This window comes from Nematostella vectensis, chromosome 1 (genome assembly GCF_932526225.1).
Source record: "Nematostella vectensis chromosome 1, jaNemVect1.1, whole genome shotgun sequence".
In the NCBI taxonomy this organism is placed as follows: domain Eukaryota; kingdom Metazoa; phylum Cnidaria; class Anthozoa; order Actiniaria; family Edwardsiidae; genus Nematostella; species Nematostella vectensis.
Window position 1 is genome coordinate 3258260 of NC_064034.1, and position 13280 is coordinate 3271539.

General features: G+C 40.3%; 2 protein-coding genes across 2 annotated transcripts; one reads left to right on the plus strand and one right to left on the minus strand.

Moving 5' to 3' along the window:
• Positions 1-244: 244 nt before the first annotated feature.
• LOC116614041 (cell wall protein DAN4) lies at positions 245-6038 on the minus strand. Its single transcript, XM_048730846.1, has 8 exons — positions 5128-6038; positions 4697-4876; positions 3920-4518; positions 2703-2839; positions 2564-2586; positions 2427-2456; positions 1281-2153; positions 245-1203 (listed from the first exon to the last, which is right to left on the minus strand). Exons 1-8 carry the CDS (start codon positions 5468-5470, stop codon positions 1175-1177), a joined length of 2214 nt encoding a protein of 737 aa, XP_048586803.1. The 5' UTR covers positions 5471-6038; the 3' UTR covers positions 245-1174.
• A 1064-nt stretch (positions 6039-7102) lies between these two features.
• On the plus strand, positions 7103-13212 carry LOC116614044 (MICOS complex subunit MIC19). The gene is made up of 7 exons (XM_032374617.2): positions 7103-7303; positions 7410-7485; positions 9482-9582; positions 11612-11761; positions 11875-11945; positions 12330-12465; positions 12948-13212. The coding sequence occupies exons 1-7, from the start codon at positions 7229-7231 to the stop codon at positions 12972-12974; spliced, it is 636 nt and encodes a 211-aa protein (XP_032230508.2). The 5' UTR covers positions 7103-7228; the 3' UTR covers positions 12975-13212.
• Positions 13213-13280: the final 68 nt, after the last annotated feature.

Here is a 13280-nt window from a genome sequence, read left to right on the forward strand (position 1 = left end):
CCTAATCAAACCAGCACCCCCACTAGATACGACAGGTCTTTTTTATGACAGCTCTAAATGTCTGCTACCAGAACAGTTTCTAATTTTGTCGAAAACAAACATCTTATTTGATATATTTGCCATATGACTCGCGGCTGACACTCTCTCTGCATGCGTTTACTTTTCAGCTATTAACCACACCGCTGTATTTATCTTCAAGAATCTAAAATGTGATCATGAAATGAAGAGATTGGTAGCGCACAAATTGGTGTCTGTATTTATTTTAAACAGGAGAAAACCTATGAGAATGGCTATTGATATCACATAGTCATTAAAATAGTAATTTACAATCCCTTTGTTTTTTTAATTATATTTTCATTTTGATTATGATCTCCGCAAAGCTAGAGGTACTAACAAATGCTTACGTACTTACAATCTTAATTAAAAGGATTTTTCTCTTTTGGAGCGGATTTTAAACTCGTGTAAAAAAGCCAAGATATTAAAATCAACTAATGATAGAACAAACCTCACGCAAAAGTACGTATTTTGACCTTCACGTGAGAAAACCATTTATCATGTAAAATCGTCACTGCGTGGCTTTATTTTTTAACGGAAGCGTCTCCATTTCCCCTTGAACCACTCAGCATTGTGTGGAGTGTGTTGTGTGACGTTGTGAAGTGGGGGGAGCGCATTGGGGGAGGGGACAATTTCTCAGAGTTCTTGGCATCGTGTGTAATATGACTGTATGGGGTGCGAGATACTATTCTAATGGAGGGGGGCCCAGTATTTTCGGGTCGTAGTTTTGAAAAACAAATGGCGCCATTGGTGGTGGTGTAGAGAGGACCTGTTCTGCCTAATGTTCCATTACCTTGACAATGTAAGATAAGAAATTAGCGTCTATAAATCAATTTCATTTCACGTCTATAAATCAATTTCATTTCACGTCTATAAATCAATTAAAAAGACAATTAAATAAATATATGCTTTTCGAAGAGTTGCTTAGTTTATAAAGCTATGCCAAAGTCTTCAAAGGCCTCAAGTTTCATAGTTTTGCTTAAAAACAGGTGGTTCTATTGAACCAGAACCAACAGAGCCCCCCACCCCCCCCCCCCCCCTTCCACCACCTTGAACCCACCACTGCTCATGCGCTGTTATAAAGTCCCTTGTTCCTCCCGGGATTATTTGCTACAGTTTATCACATTGTCGATAGTCCTTGGTACAAGCCTTGTGTTGCCCTGTTTGGGCCGACTAGGGCTTGGTACACGGGTGGCTCCTGGCCTTGACCCTCAAGTGGTACAAGCCTTGTGTTGCCCTGTTTGGGCCGACTAGGGCTTGGTACACGGGCGGCTCCTGGCCTTGACCCTCAAGTGAATGGTAGTTCGGGCTTTCGTTTTTTATACGGCTTCCTTGCTTATCGGAAGGGCGGTCGTCGGGGATTTCGTAGATAGCTGAGTCTCTATTTTTGAGCCCGTCCAGTTTATCTTGTTTGTGGTGCTTCCTGGGAAATCCCTTCTCTTCGTCTGCTCTGTTTTCAGAGGTGTCACCTGCAAACTTATCCGTTGCTCTTGGTTGCCTTTTGCAGTACAAGGCTGCCTCGGCATAAGAGTAACTGTAGTCAGGTTCAAAAGCTTTGTTTTCCAAACCAGGCTCTTCAAGGCTGAAGTACCCAGGAGGGGTGTCGTTGATAGAATCCATGAGCCCCTTGCTATTGTCATCTGTGGTTTCTGATTCTAAGCATGCGTAGACGTTGTTATCAAGATCCGTGGGCTCACTGTCTTCGCTTCCAGCGGAAGGTTCCTCTAGACATGCGTATAAGTTACCATCTACTCCAGGCCTACCGAGACTGATTTCGTCTGGCTGAACTGCCGATTCTAATTTTGCATAAATATTATTTACTGGTTTTGCAGTTGTAGCGACATTTCCCGCCAAGCTCGCATACGCACTTTGTACAAGCTCTTTTGACTTTGCTACTTTTGGATCAGCGGTGTTTGCCTTAAGGCATGCGTAATTGTTGTCATTGGTAACGACACATTGTTGTGTTGATTTGGTGGAGAGCACGCGTTGTTTGGTCGCTTGGCTGGCTTTGGCTAGCGGTTCGTAGATGTTGCTCGTATCCTTGACGACTGGACACTCATATTTGCACGTGACTCTACTGTTGGCCGGTTCTTGTGGCACTAAAAGGGATGTGAAAATGGGTTCGCATAAATAGGCGATCTATAAAAAAATCGTTCATCTGTCATCTTGGATTCTATCATCTCGAGCAAATCGAGCAGAAATTAGCTTTAGAGAAGTGTACCAATGGACTAATGTAGTAATTTAAATAAAAAGGATGCTTTGTGTTACATTAGTACATTGTCTAAGTTGGCCCTGACCGTGATGCATTGCGCATCTTTGCGCTGTTTTGCTAGCTGGTTATATAAGGATTGACGCCTCGTACAGAAGTCTACCTTCATAAAGTTCCAAGTCTGTTTTCAAGCCTGCAAACAGATCAAAATCAATTGTCACAAGTTTGACAAGTCTATCTACATTCCCATGTACAAACATTGTTATTTACCATTGGCATTTTAAGAAACACCATTCGTACCTTTAGAATTTCTTGAATTGCCCCTGTTGTAAAAGTAAAGAAGTTAAGTAATATACACGCTGCTTTGCTTTCCATATCGAGTGATTAACGATAGATGAAAGCAGATAATTTAAACATAGGACTTTGGAAAAGTCTATACCTTGCTGAGGTATATCTCTTTATGATGTAGGCAAGAAAAACTATGACCATGATAAACAAAATGCCTCCAGCCACCGCGCCTGCCACAGGGAGCCAGGTGCTTCTGGGCACGGCTTTATGCTGAGCATCCACATCGCCCTGAAACAAGAAATTCATGTTGTACGAAACCTGAACCATAATGTCATCTTTCTTTTATTTCTCCGAGCCCTTGTGTCATGCTTCCAAGTGATATGGTTCGATTCTAGGTTCGCTTGGGATTTTTCAGAGTTACAAAATACAACACTTTCTCTCCCGGCTCGGTAAGCCGAGCTCCTGGTCCGTTTTAAGGTAGGACCCAGGTTTTTTTTTTTAGAGATTGCAGCACTTCAGACTGTTTAAAAGAGAAGATCAAGGAATGCAAAGGTTCCAAGGTTGCTGGGCTGTGGTACCATCTTCAGTGACAGGGTTACTAGTCACGCCCTGGCTCCAGAATTGTAAAGTTGTGAGTATCAGTTCTCGTGTTAGTAAATCCTCGAGCAAGCAGCACTAAAACACGATATGTATTAATAATGAAAACTAAGTTCATACGCTAGACTTTGTTTGTAACCAGGTTGTAGTTTTAACTCAAAATATCACGATTGTTAACTGTGTTACATAATCTTTATATAAACTTTCGGGCATTCAGCCGAATATATTCATTTTTCATAATTCACTTGACCTACTGCATGAGCTCTAGATGATATTAAAATAGGTAACGAATTACCTTAGATCACAAATAAGGGAAGAGTCACAATTTATCGGGGGGGGGCTGCTATGTTGAATTTTTTCTGGTTAAAAAATTACGACCCTCGACGATAATTATTGTTAAAATTTAAATAGAAAACAACATCATTAGCTCCTTCCCAACTGGAATCTTATGTAAATATGTTTTTATACCACCAATCGGAATAGTTTGAAATGATTTTCAACGCCAGCCAAACGAAAGACATGAAAGTTCAAGCAGAATACGCATCACTTTAATTCTGGGGTTCTCCCCAGAAAAATTGAAATTCCAGACTTTTAGGAGGCTCGGAAATTGATCAGAATACCTGTAAAAAAATAATGCTGTAACAAATAACCCTGTATCAAAATTTATGGCCCTCCCCATAAGCGATCCCCCCAAACATTGCAGCCCTCCCCCCCCCCCCCCCACCCGTTAAATAATGACCCTTCCCTAAAAGAACGTGTATACCAACTAACCTCTACCAAAGGTTCGGTTTGAACGATTCTTTCCGTGCTTGAGGAGATTCGTGGCTCTTCTTTACTTGTTGTCGGTCTTTGCTCCGGTGATGGCGTCTCTGTAAATGCTGATAACGCAGATGTCGAAGCTATCGCTTCAGTCTCTATTGTCGCTGTGGTTGCTGTATTTATTGAAGCATCGGATGTGACAGACGATCTTGGTGTTGCTTGAGTGGTGTCAGTTGGTTTCGTCGCTCCCGTCGCTGCAATTGTTGTCGCTGTGGTTGCTGTATTTATTGAAGCATCGGATGTGACAGACGAGCTTGGTGTTGCTTGAGTGGTGTCAGTTGGTGTCGTCGCCCCCGTCGCTGCTTTTGTTGTCGCTGAGGTTGTAGAAGTTGTTGAAGCATTAGATATAACAGACTGACTTGAAAGGGCTTCAGTGGTTCCAGTCGTAGCTGTCGCTGCAGTTGTCCCTGTAGTTGTTGCTTCAGTTGTTCTTGCCTTCCCGGTGGACAATGATGACGATGAGTTGGGTGAGGTGGTGGCTGCCTTGGTTAAACCAGCTCGTGTTGAAGTTTTTGTACTAGTTTTTACCGTGGAAAAGCGTGTAGTTTTCGCTGCGAAAAAGAAATTGTTTTGTAGCGGCAATTCATGCATTTTCACGTCCTCAAAAATCACAATGCGCGCGTCAGAACGGGAACGAATGACGGGGGAGAGGGGGTGGAGGAGAAGCACAGTAATTTCCGAGCAGAAGCGAGCATCGTTCTTAGTGACTTATCGAATACCCATTGATACCTTTAGTTGTAGGCAAAGAAGGCGACGAAGGTTTTTCCGTGGGAGTGGGGGTAGATCCACAAAGGCCACACTTTCGAGGGCATTTATCCCTAACTGATCCGTTGCAGCCATGTTTGTTTACAAACTTTTGACATTTGTGATGATCAATACAACTCCCATCCTCGTCACCATCATCATCATCTGAAAAATAACAGCGCCCCGTCAAGACACGAACGAAAGTTCCGCATTTATATCGAACGAAAATAGATTGTGCCTTGCAAAACAAATAGCTGTACGATGTATTTCATAGTGTTGAAGAAAAAATGCACGTTATTTTGCAAACGACAGAACATTTAAAACAAAACCGTTCTTTAAAGAATTGTTTTTTTATTGAGAATTATTATTGTATTCTTATGAATATTCATAACAATAACAGATCCCCACTTACTTACCGTTACTGGCAAATCTTCTCAGTCTCTGCCATGTCTTTATCTGTATCGTATCGACAGAAAGCATCTTGCAGCGAATTTTTCTTTTTATTTCAATGACACCAAATACACAACGACAAATGCACGACGTCCTCGCACTTTTACCTCCGAGAGAATTACAAAATCTCTCCCTTGATATCCACGAATTCAGTCTGCAAACATGTTCAGGAACATTGACGGAGGATTCCTTCTTCAACCATTCTGCCGAGGAACTATCTGCATTAGAAGCAAACCTCTCTATGCTCTGTGTTATTACAAGAACTGTGAGAATGAGAAGAAATATCGCCATAGGAGCCTTCCTCGACATATCTGCTGTGCTTGTACTCTTTCCACTTCTAGCGATTACAAGAGACTCCCTGTAGAGACTTGTGCAATCACAACTTGGTCACGGGTACCGTAGTGGTACAAAACATGGCAACTTATGACCTCTTTGTAAAGGGATGTGCCTAGAGTATGTTATGAGAGCCCTCGAAACAGAAGAGTAAACAGGAACCTTTCCGTAGGTGATGACATCTTTGGTGTTTTTTGGCTTCGGTGTCTTGTTGTGAGAGATACAATCAACAATCAACTATAGGGAGATCATCATGTTCGAAATCATGCCGATCAAAGGTATCTAAAGTGTGATCCGTTTTACTGCAAGAGCTCGATCTGGTCATGCGGGGAGATACGAGGAACATACGTAACACATATTCCTTATCGTAAATCGCACATGTACTCTTTTTTAATATATAAGAACGTCCAATTTTCAGTCGAGGCTTGGCCGTTCTTATTTTTTAGGGGGATATTGGAATTACCGCAATACTGCACAACATTTTCGAAAATACCGCAATACCGCAGAAAAAAAACCCGAAAATACCGCAACAGAAGGGCGAGGTTTTGAAGAGCATATGCGACAACCCGACATTTCCCAGGTTTTCCTCTAGATCATCCCGAACCACGGGCAAATCCCGCGCACTGCAGGACTAAAATTAGCACCGCAATACCGCAATATATTTTTTTATCGCAATACCGCCGTTTAAAAAGCAAAATATCGCATCTATTAGTGTTTCGAAATACCGCATCACCGCATGTTTTTTGCTTTTTTACCGCAATATTGTACAAAAAAGGCCAATATACCGTAAATCCTAACGTCCTCCCCTATTTTGGTATTTTATGAAAAAAAATTCACAAAGAATTTTAAGCTTTGAGTATATTTTAATAAACAGTGGCCTTGTTGGGTCTATTGGGAGAGCGAGAGAGAGAGAGAGAGAGAGAGAGAGAGAGAGAGAGAGAGAGAGAGAGAGAGAGAGAGAGAGAGAGAGAGAGAGAGAGAGAGAGAGAGAGAGAGAGAGAGAGAGAGAGAGAGAGAGAGAGAATGTCGCTGTGTACTTTTTAAACTAACAGAGGTGGGTAAATAGGGTACAGCCTCTGGGCTCCAGGGTATTTGCACGAAGGTGGCCTGTAATCCTGAACTAGCTCCCCTTGACGGCCCCTGGATCAGCAACCTCCTATAATCGCTTTACAGAAAATATTTGCATCCCACTGCAGTAACCATTGCAAGAATTGGTAGTGTTCTGAAGAAATTTGGAAGAAGGATGGTAAAGGCTTCTTTTGCCACAGACATTATTCCATCAGTAAACAGCTCCCTGCATCTTTCCCAATCTCTTGATTCATATTGGCGCACAGTCACCTCTAGGTTTGCATTCATCTTCAAACAGGGCCGTAGCAGGGGGTAGGGCACATGGGGCACTTGCCCCCCCCCCCCCCAATATTTAAAATTACTAAGGAAATGACTAGTAGGGGCGTGGCCGTGCCCCCAAATATTTTCCTAATGCTTCTGTATTGTGCTCCCCCCCCCCCCCAATATTTCGAGGTCTGCTACAGCACTGTCAAATATGCCACAACACAAGAAATGAGCCTCTCTATTTGAGGACATCAAATGGGATTCCTGTGGTACATATTGCCGCTGATCATCGCTGTGGGCTCCGGTGCATTACAAAAATGGCCGCCGTGGCTGCCTGACTTTCTTACATCACAAGAAAACTGTAGAAAAACTGGAACTTTTTATGACCACATCTTGTTAACAATGGGTAGTGGAGAGTCAACCAGGAAAGTGACCCTGGAAAGGGATTTCGGCGAAGGCAATCCAGGGATCGTGCGGGTAAGAAAGAGTCGTGAATTGGAGCATGAACCGGTGAACAGACAGCGTGGAATAAGTTTTTCTTTTTTTTCCATGAGCTGAACCGATAAAATCCAATTAAACACAGGTTTCTGAGAGTGTTGTTCGTCGGTTGAAAGGACAAAGAGATCTTCCCTTGGACCCAAAAGAGGATGTAACTCCAGGTAACTCATTATCTCCTTACATTCGTCTTCATGCTCGAAAATCCTAGGGGTCTCAGTTTCGACCTCGAAAGAGAAGGTCCTGGGGAACAAACTTTGTAAGAACCTGTGTGTGGTGAGACTTGCAGAGAACTGTTTATCGCTGTATCCACCCCCTTTTTTTCAATATGGAAGGCTTTGATTGGTTAAAATATATTGTTTGACCAATCAGATGCTGGCTTCTCCATTTGAACTCGTCCAAGTTTGTTTGTTTGTTCCATGTTGTTCCTCAGAGACTAGGCTCCTACGCAGTCGTCCAGACCTCTGTCATACAGTGTGCTTGAGCTCAGTAATAGGGACCTTAAGCAAGGACTACGACGACTAGGACAACAAGATATATATGTTATTTACCAGCCTTCGTCCTTGGTCAGTATTTCATTATTTACCTTGGTCATGGTATTTCACGATACGGACTGACCCTTAGCTTGTAAATAACATATATATCTTGTTGTCCCAGTCATCGTAGTCCTTGCTGGTCTTGTAAATAACATATATATCTTGTTGTCCCAGTCATCGTAGTCCTTGCTTAAGGTCTTTTTTTTCCCTCAATATTTGTTTACCTTATGGGCTTATGGTTGCACAAGACGAGATTTCGCTTCTGACTTTCATCAATGTAAGTGAAGGTTTTTTTGCTCATGATCATTCAATAAACTCCATTTTGTAATTCCACACAAAGCTTTTAATTCCTCAAAAATACATACAGAACCTCCAATGAAGACATTCTCTAAGTAATGACCAATAACTTTGTAAAATAATTGAGTCCAAAAAAGTTGTTCTAAAAACGAATTGATTAAAGCAATGTCTCCTTTCGCTTTGATTGGTTAAAATATATTGTTTGACCAATCAGATGCTGGCTTCTCCATTTGAACTCGTCCAAGTTTGTTTGTTTGTTCCATGTTGTTCCTCAGAGACTAGGCTCCTACGCAGTCGTCCAGACCTCTGTCATACAGTGTGCTTGAGCTCAGTAATAGGGACCTTAAGCAAGGACTACGACGACTAGGACAACAAGATATATATGTTATTTACCAGCCTTCGTCCTTGGTCAGTATTTTCAAGACCTTGGTCATGGTATTTCACGATACGGAATGACCCTTAGCTTGTAAATAACATATATATCTTGTTGTCCCAGTCATCGTAGTCCTTGCTGGTCTTGTAAATAACATATATATCTTGTTGTCCTCTGACTTTCATCAATGTAAGTGAAGGTTTTTTTGCTCATGATCATTCAATAAACTCCATTTTGTAATTCCACACAAAGCTTTTAATTCCTCAAAAATACATACAGAACCTCCAATGAAGACATTCTCTAAGTAATGACCAATAAGTTTGTAAAATAATTGAGTCCAAAAAAGTTGTTCTAAAAACGAATTGATTAAAGCAATGTCTCCTTTCGCTTTAAATCCTCCATAGAAAATAAAATATATTTACTAAAGAACTTCTCTTGAATGTGGATACGTTAAGCTGGTTATGCAGGAGTGAAGAGACGATTTGCTGAAATAAAATTTCAGCAAACTTGAAATTGTTATGCGCAATGCAAAATCATTATTGCGGGAAATTGTCAAAACACAGGGAGTTTGAAGTCAATTTTCCATAAAGTCAATGATAAAATGACAAATAATGACAAAAATGACAAGTAAAAACCCAGTTTCCGATGGTCATTTTACAAATCAACACATAATTTCAAGCTTTGGAGGTGAACGGCCTGCTGGATAGTAGGATACTAGACCTCATGAGAGCCAATCAGAGCAATTTGATGGATACTGGACCCAAAAAAATTCAAAAAATAAGTGCTGATGTTTGATGATCATTTCCAATTTAGTTGCAAAAGAATAAACAAAATGTAAGAATTAGAAACACATGAAAATATACTAAGACATTAGTTTTTCAAATTAATTTTTATAGTGTCACACTAGAAATTGTTTAGTCACTAACTTTAGGTTCTGAATGTGTGTCTCTACAGAGGAATTAAACAAGCTATGGAATGAGCTACAGAGGGAGAAAGTCCACTTACACTCACAGAGAGAAAAAATACAGTCAATGTTAGAGAGAGTATATCAGAGGGTAAGTAGTGTGATTTTAACATTATATTGTATTGTATAGAGAGAATAATAACATTCCAAAACATTGAAAAATATCCATTGAAAAACACAATTGTAAAACAGATAAAAAACATAGAAACAAAACATCAAAAAACGACATTGAAAAAAAACACATTGAAAATTGTTTTATGTGTTTCCATGTGGCTCTAGTAAGAAGCTTGTAGCGTTCAACATTATTTGTGATAATCAAAACTGTTTACGTATCCATTTGGAAAGGATTTTATCTCTGAACTCAATCAGTGTCTTTCCTAAAACATCTGTAATCTTGGTAACCTACGTTTAACTCAAACAGGTCTCATGGTCTAAATTTTCCAAAGTTGATAGTTATATTGAAGATATTAGGCTGCTTTCCTACAAACTCTGACATATTGACCTTGTGCTTTCCTAATTCTCACTTCTAGTTTTGTCAATGGTTATCTGATTGGTTTGCCAGTCTCTGACATGACCTTGCGCTTTCCGAATTCTCCCTTCTAGTTTTGTCAATGGTTATCTGATTGGTTTGCCAGTCTCTGACATGGCCTTGCGCTTACCTAATTCTCACTTCTGGTTTTGTCAATGGTTATCTGATTGGTTTGCCAGTCTCTGACATGACCTTGCGCTTTCCTAATTCTCACTTCTAGTTGTGTCAATGGTTATCTGATTGGTTTGCCAGTCTCTGACATGACCTTGCGCTTACCTAATTCTCACTTCTAGTTTTGTCAATGGTTATCTGATTGGTTTGCCAGTCTATGACATGACCTGGCGCTTACCTAATTCTCACTACTAGTTTTGTCAATGGTTATCTGATTGGTTTGCCAGTCTCTGACATCACCTGGCGCTTACCTAATTCTCACTTCTGGTTTTGTCAATGGTTATCTGATTGGTTTGCCAGTGTCTGACATGACCTGGCGCTTACCTAATTCTCCCTTCTAGTTTTGTCAATGGTTATCTGATTGGTTTGCCAGTCTCTGACATGACCTTGCGCTTACCTAATTCTCACTTCTAGTTTTGTCAATTGTTATCTGATTGGTTTGCCAGTCTCTGACATGACCTGGCGCTTACCTAATTCTCACTTCTAGTTTTGTCAATGGTTATCTGATTGGTTTGCCAATCTCTGACATGACCTTGTGCTTACCTAATTCTCACTTCTAGTTTTGTCAATGGTTATCTGATTGGTTTGCCAGTCTCTGACATGACCTGGCGCTTACCTAATTCTCACTTCTAGTTTTGTCAATGGTTATCTGATTGGTTTGCCAGTCTCTGACATGACCTTGCGCTTACCTAATTCTCACTTCTAGTTTTGTCAATGGTTATCTGATTGGTTTGCCAGTCTCTGACATGACCTTGCGCTTACCTAATTCTCACTTCTAGTTATGTCAATGGTTATCTGATTGGTTTGTCAGTCTCTGACATGACCTTGCGCTTACCTAATTCTCACCTCAAGTTTTGTCAATGGTTATCTGATTGGTTTGCCAGTCTCTGACATGACTTTGCGCTTACCTAATTCTCACTTCTAGTTTTGTCAATGGTTATCTGATTGGTTTGCCAGTCTCTGACATGACCTTGCGCTTTCCTAATTCTCACTTCTAGTTGTGTCAATGGTTATCTGATTGGTTTGCCAGTCTCTGACATGACCTTGCGCTTTCCTAATTCTCACTTCTTGTTTTGTCAATGGTTATCTGATTGGTTTGCCAGTCTCTGACATGACCTTGCGCTTACCTAATTCTCACTTCTAGTATTGTCAATGGTTATCTGATTGGTTTGCCAGTCTCTGACATGACCTTGCGCTTACCTAATTCTCACTTCTAGTTTTGTCAATGGTTATCTGATTGGTTTGCCAGCCTTGAATGTTTAGGCTTCCTAGCGAGTGGCAAATGATGTCATTAACCGTCAAGCCGCTCAGCCAATAGTAGCCAGGGAAGGAGGCTAGCCTTCAAGTTCAGTCTTTATCTTTTATAGCTTTGAGTACAACTGTTTTCATCCACAGTCAATAAAACATGTTGCTTATACAGGAACAAGATTATGAGAACATGCCTATTGGGGGAGATGTGATAAATAATGAAGAACTGGAGAGACGACAGAGGGAAGTTGAGGAGAAGGAACATGCTATGATCTCTAGAGAAAACGAGCTACTGGAAGAAATAGAGAGCCTGAAATGCAAGGTGTGTAAGCTAGTATTGGCACCCACCTTCACACAGTACCCACAATAACTTTAATAGGCGCATAACTGGCTAAGAAACTTCGGGGTAAAATATACTTTATTATTGTATTCTAGAATTCAGAAATTCATACAATCACCGAAGATCAATTTAACCTAGCTGTAGAGGAAGTAAAACAAAAATTCAGGTAAGTCATAATTCCCTGAATCCATAAATGTGTGTGGACATCATTCCATGAATCCATGAGTGTGTTTGGACATCATTACATGAATCCATAAATGTGTGTGGACATCATTCCATGAATCCACAAGTGTGTGTTGACATCATTCTATGAATCCACAAGTGTGTCTGGGCATCATTCTATGAATCCACAAGTGTGTGTGGACTTCATTCCATGAGTCCACAAGTATGTGTGGACTTCATTCCATTAATCCACAAGTGTGTGTGGGCATCATTCTATGAATCCACAAGTGTGTGTGGACTTCATTCCATGAGTCCACAAGTGTGTTTGGACATAATTCCATGAATTCACAAGTGTGTGTGGGCATCACATGTCTGTTCTGTTTCCCAGCCAAGCCCAAAGACCTGCTGTTTGCCAAGACCTGATGTCAAGTGTCTTCGCATGTTATAAACAGAATCCGCATCAAACTTTAAGATGTTCGAAAATGGTCCAGGAGTTTGTAGCATGTGTTGAGAAATCAAGACTAGTAAGTTATGAAAATAAAAAAACATAAGAGAGATATTATAAGACTATATGTTTTTCGCATTTTCTACATTTCCAAAGTACTTATTTCCAAATGTATGGAAATTTGAGGAAAAATGACAAGTTTGACCTATTCTATATCCTTCATATTTTGATAGAGGCAAAGGGTTTCTCTCTACATATTTTAAATTGTGAAAATAGTAATGTTAACTTACTGACAAAAATGTTTATAAATGTTTGGTTATCAGAGTCAGACTCAAACAACCTCCCTTCTTCCACTTGAAACCCCCTTCCATTTCTTTTCAAAGTTCCATCTCGTTCCATTTCGTTTCTCGTTTCAAAGTTAATAATATTAGGGCAACTTCTGAGATGCACGTACAGGCACTCGTTAATTCTGTACAAAACGGGGGCTTCAATCCTTGTAAATGGTACCATTTTATTTTTTGGATATCATTTAATTATTATTTTATTCTTTTTTGTGTTTAGAATTCTCTTCAAGACTCAAAATTTTAACAAGTAAAGAGACGACTAAAGATTATACAGGAGACTCGGACCAACACAGCTGCTAAATGGTGGTTTTATTCACACAGAAAATGGTGCAACTTGTGATATTTGAGCCACTCGCCTTGGGCTACTGTAAATTAACTGGATTTTTGTTAACATTTCTGTATTTGCCGACTTTCCCATGTTTACTGTTTTGACTTGTGGACCAGGAAATATTTAGGACATAAAATAAAACAAAATTATATTACCTTGCTTACGTGTTTTGATAATACTCGGCCCATGTTTGGGTGTAGGGGTGCCGCTGGGGGTTTTGAA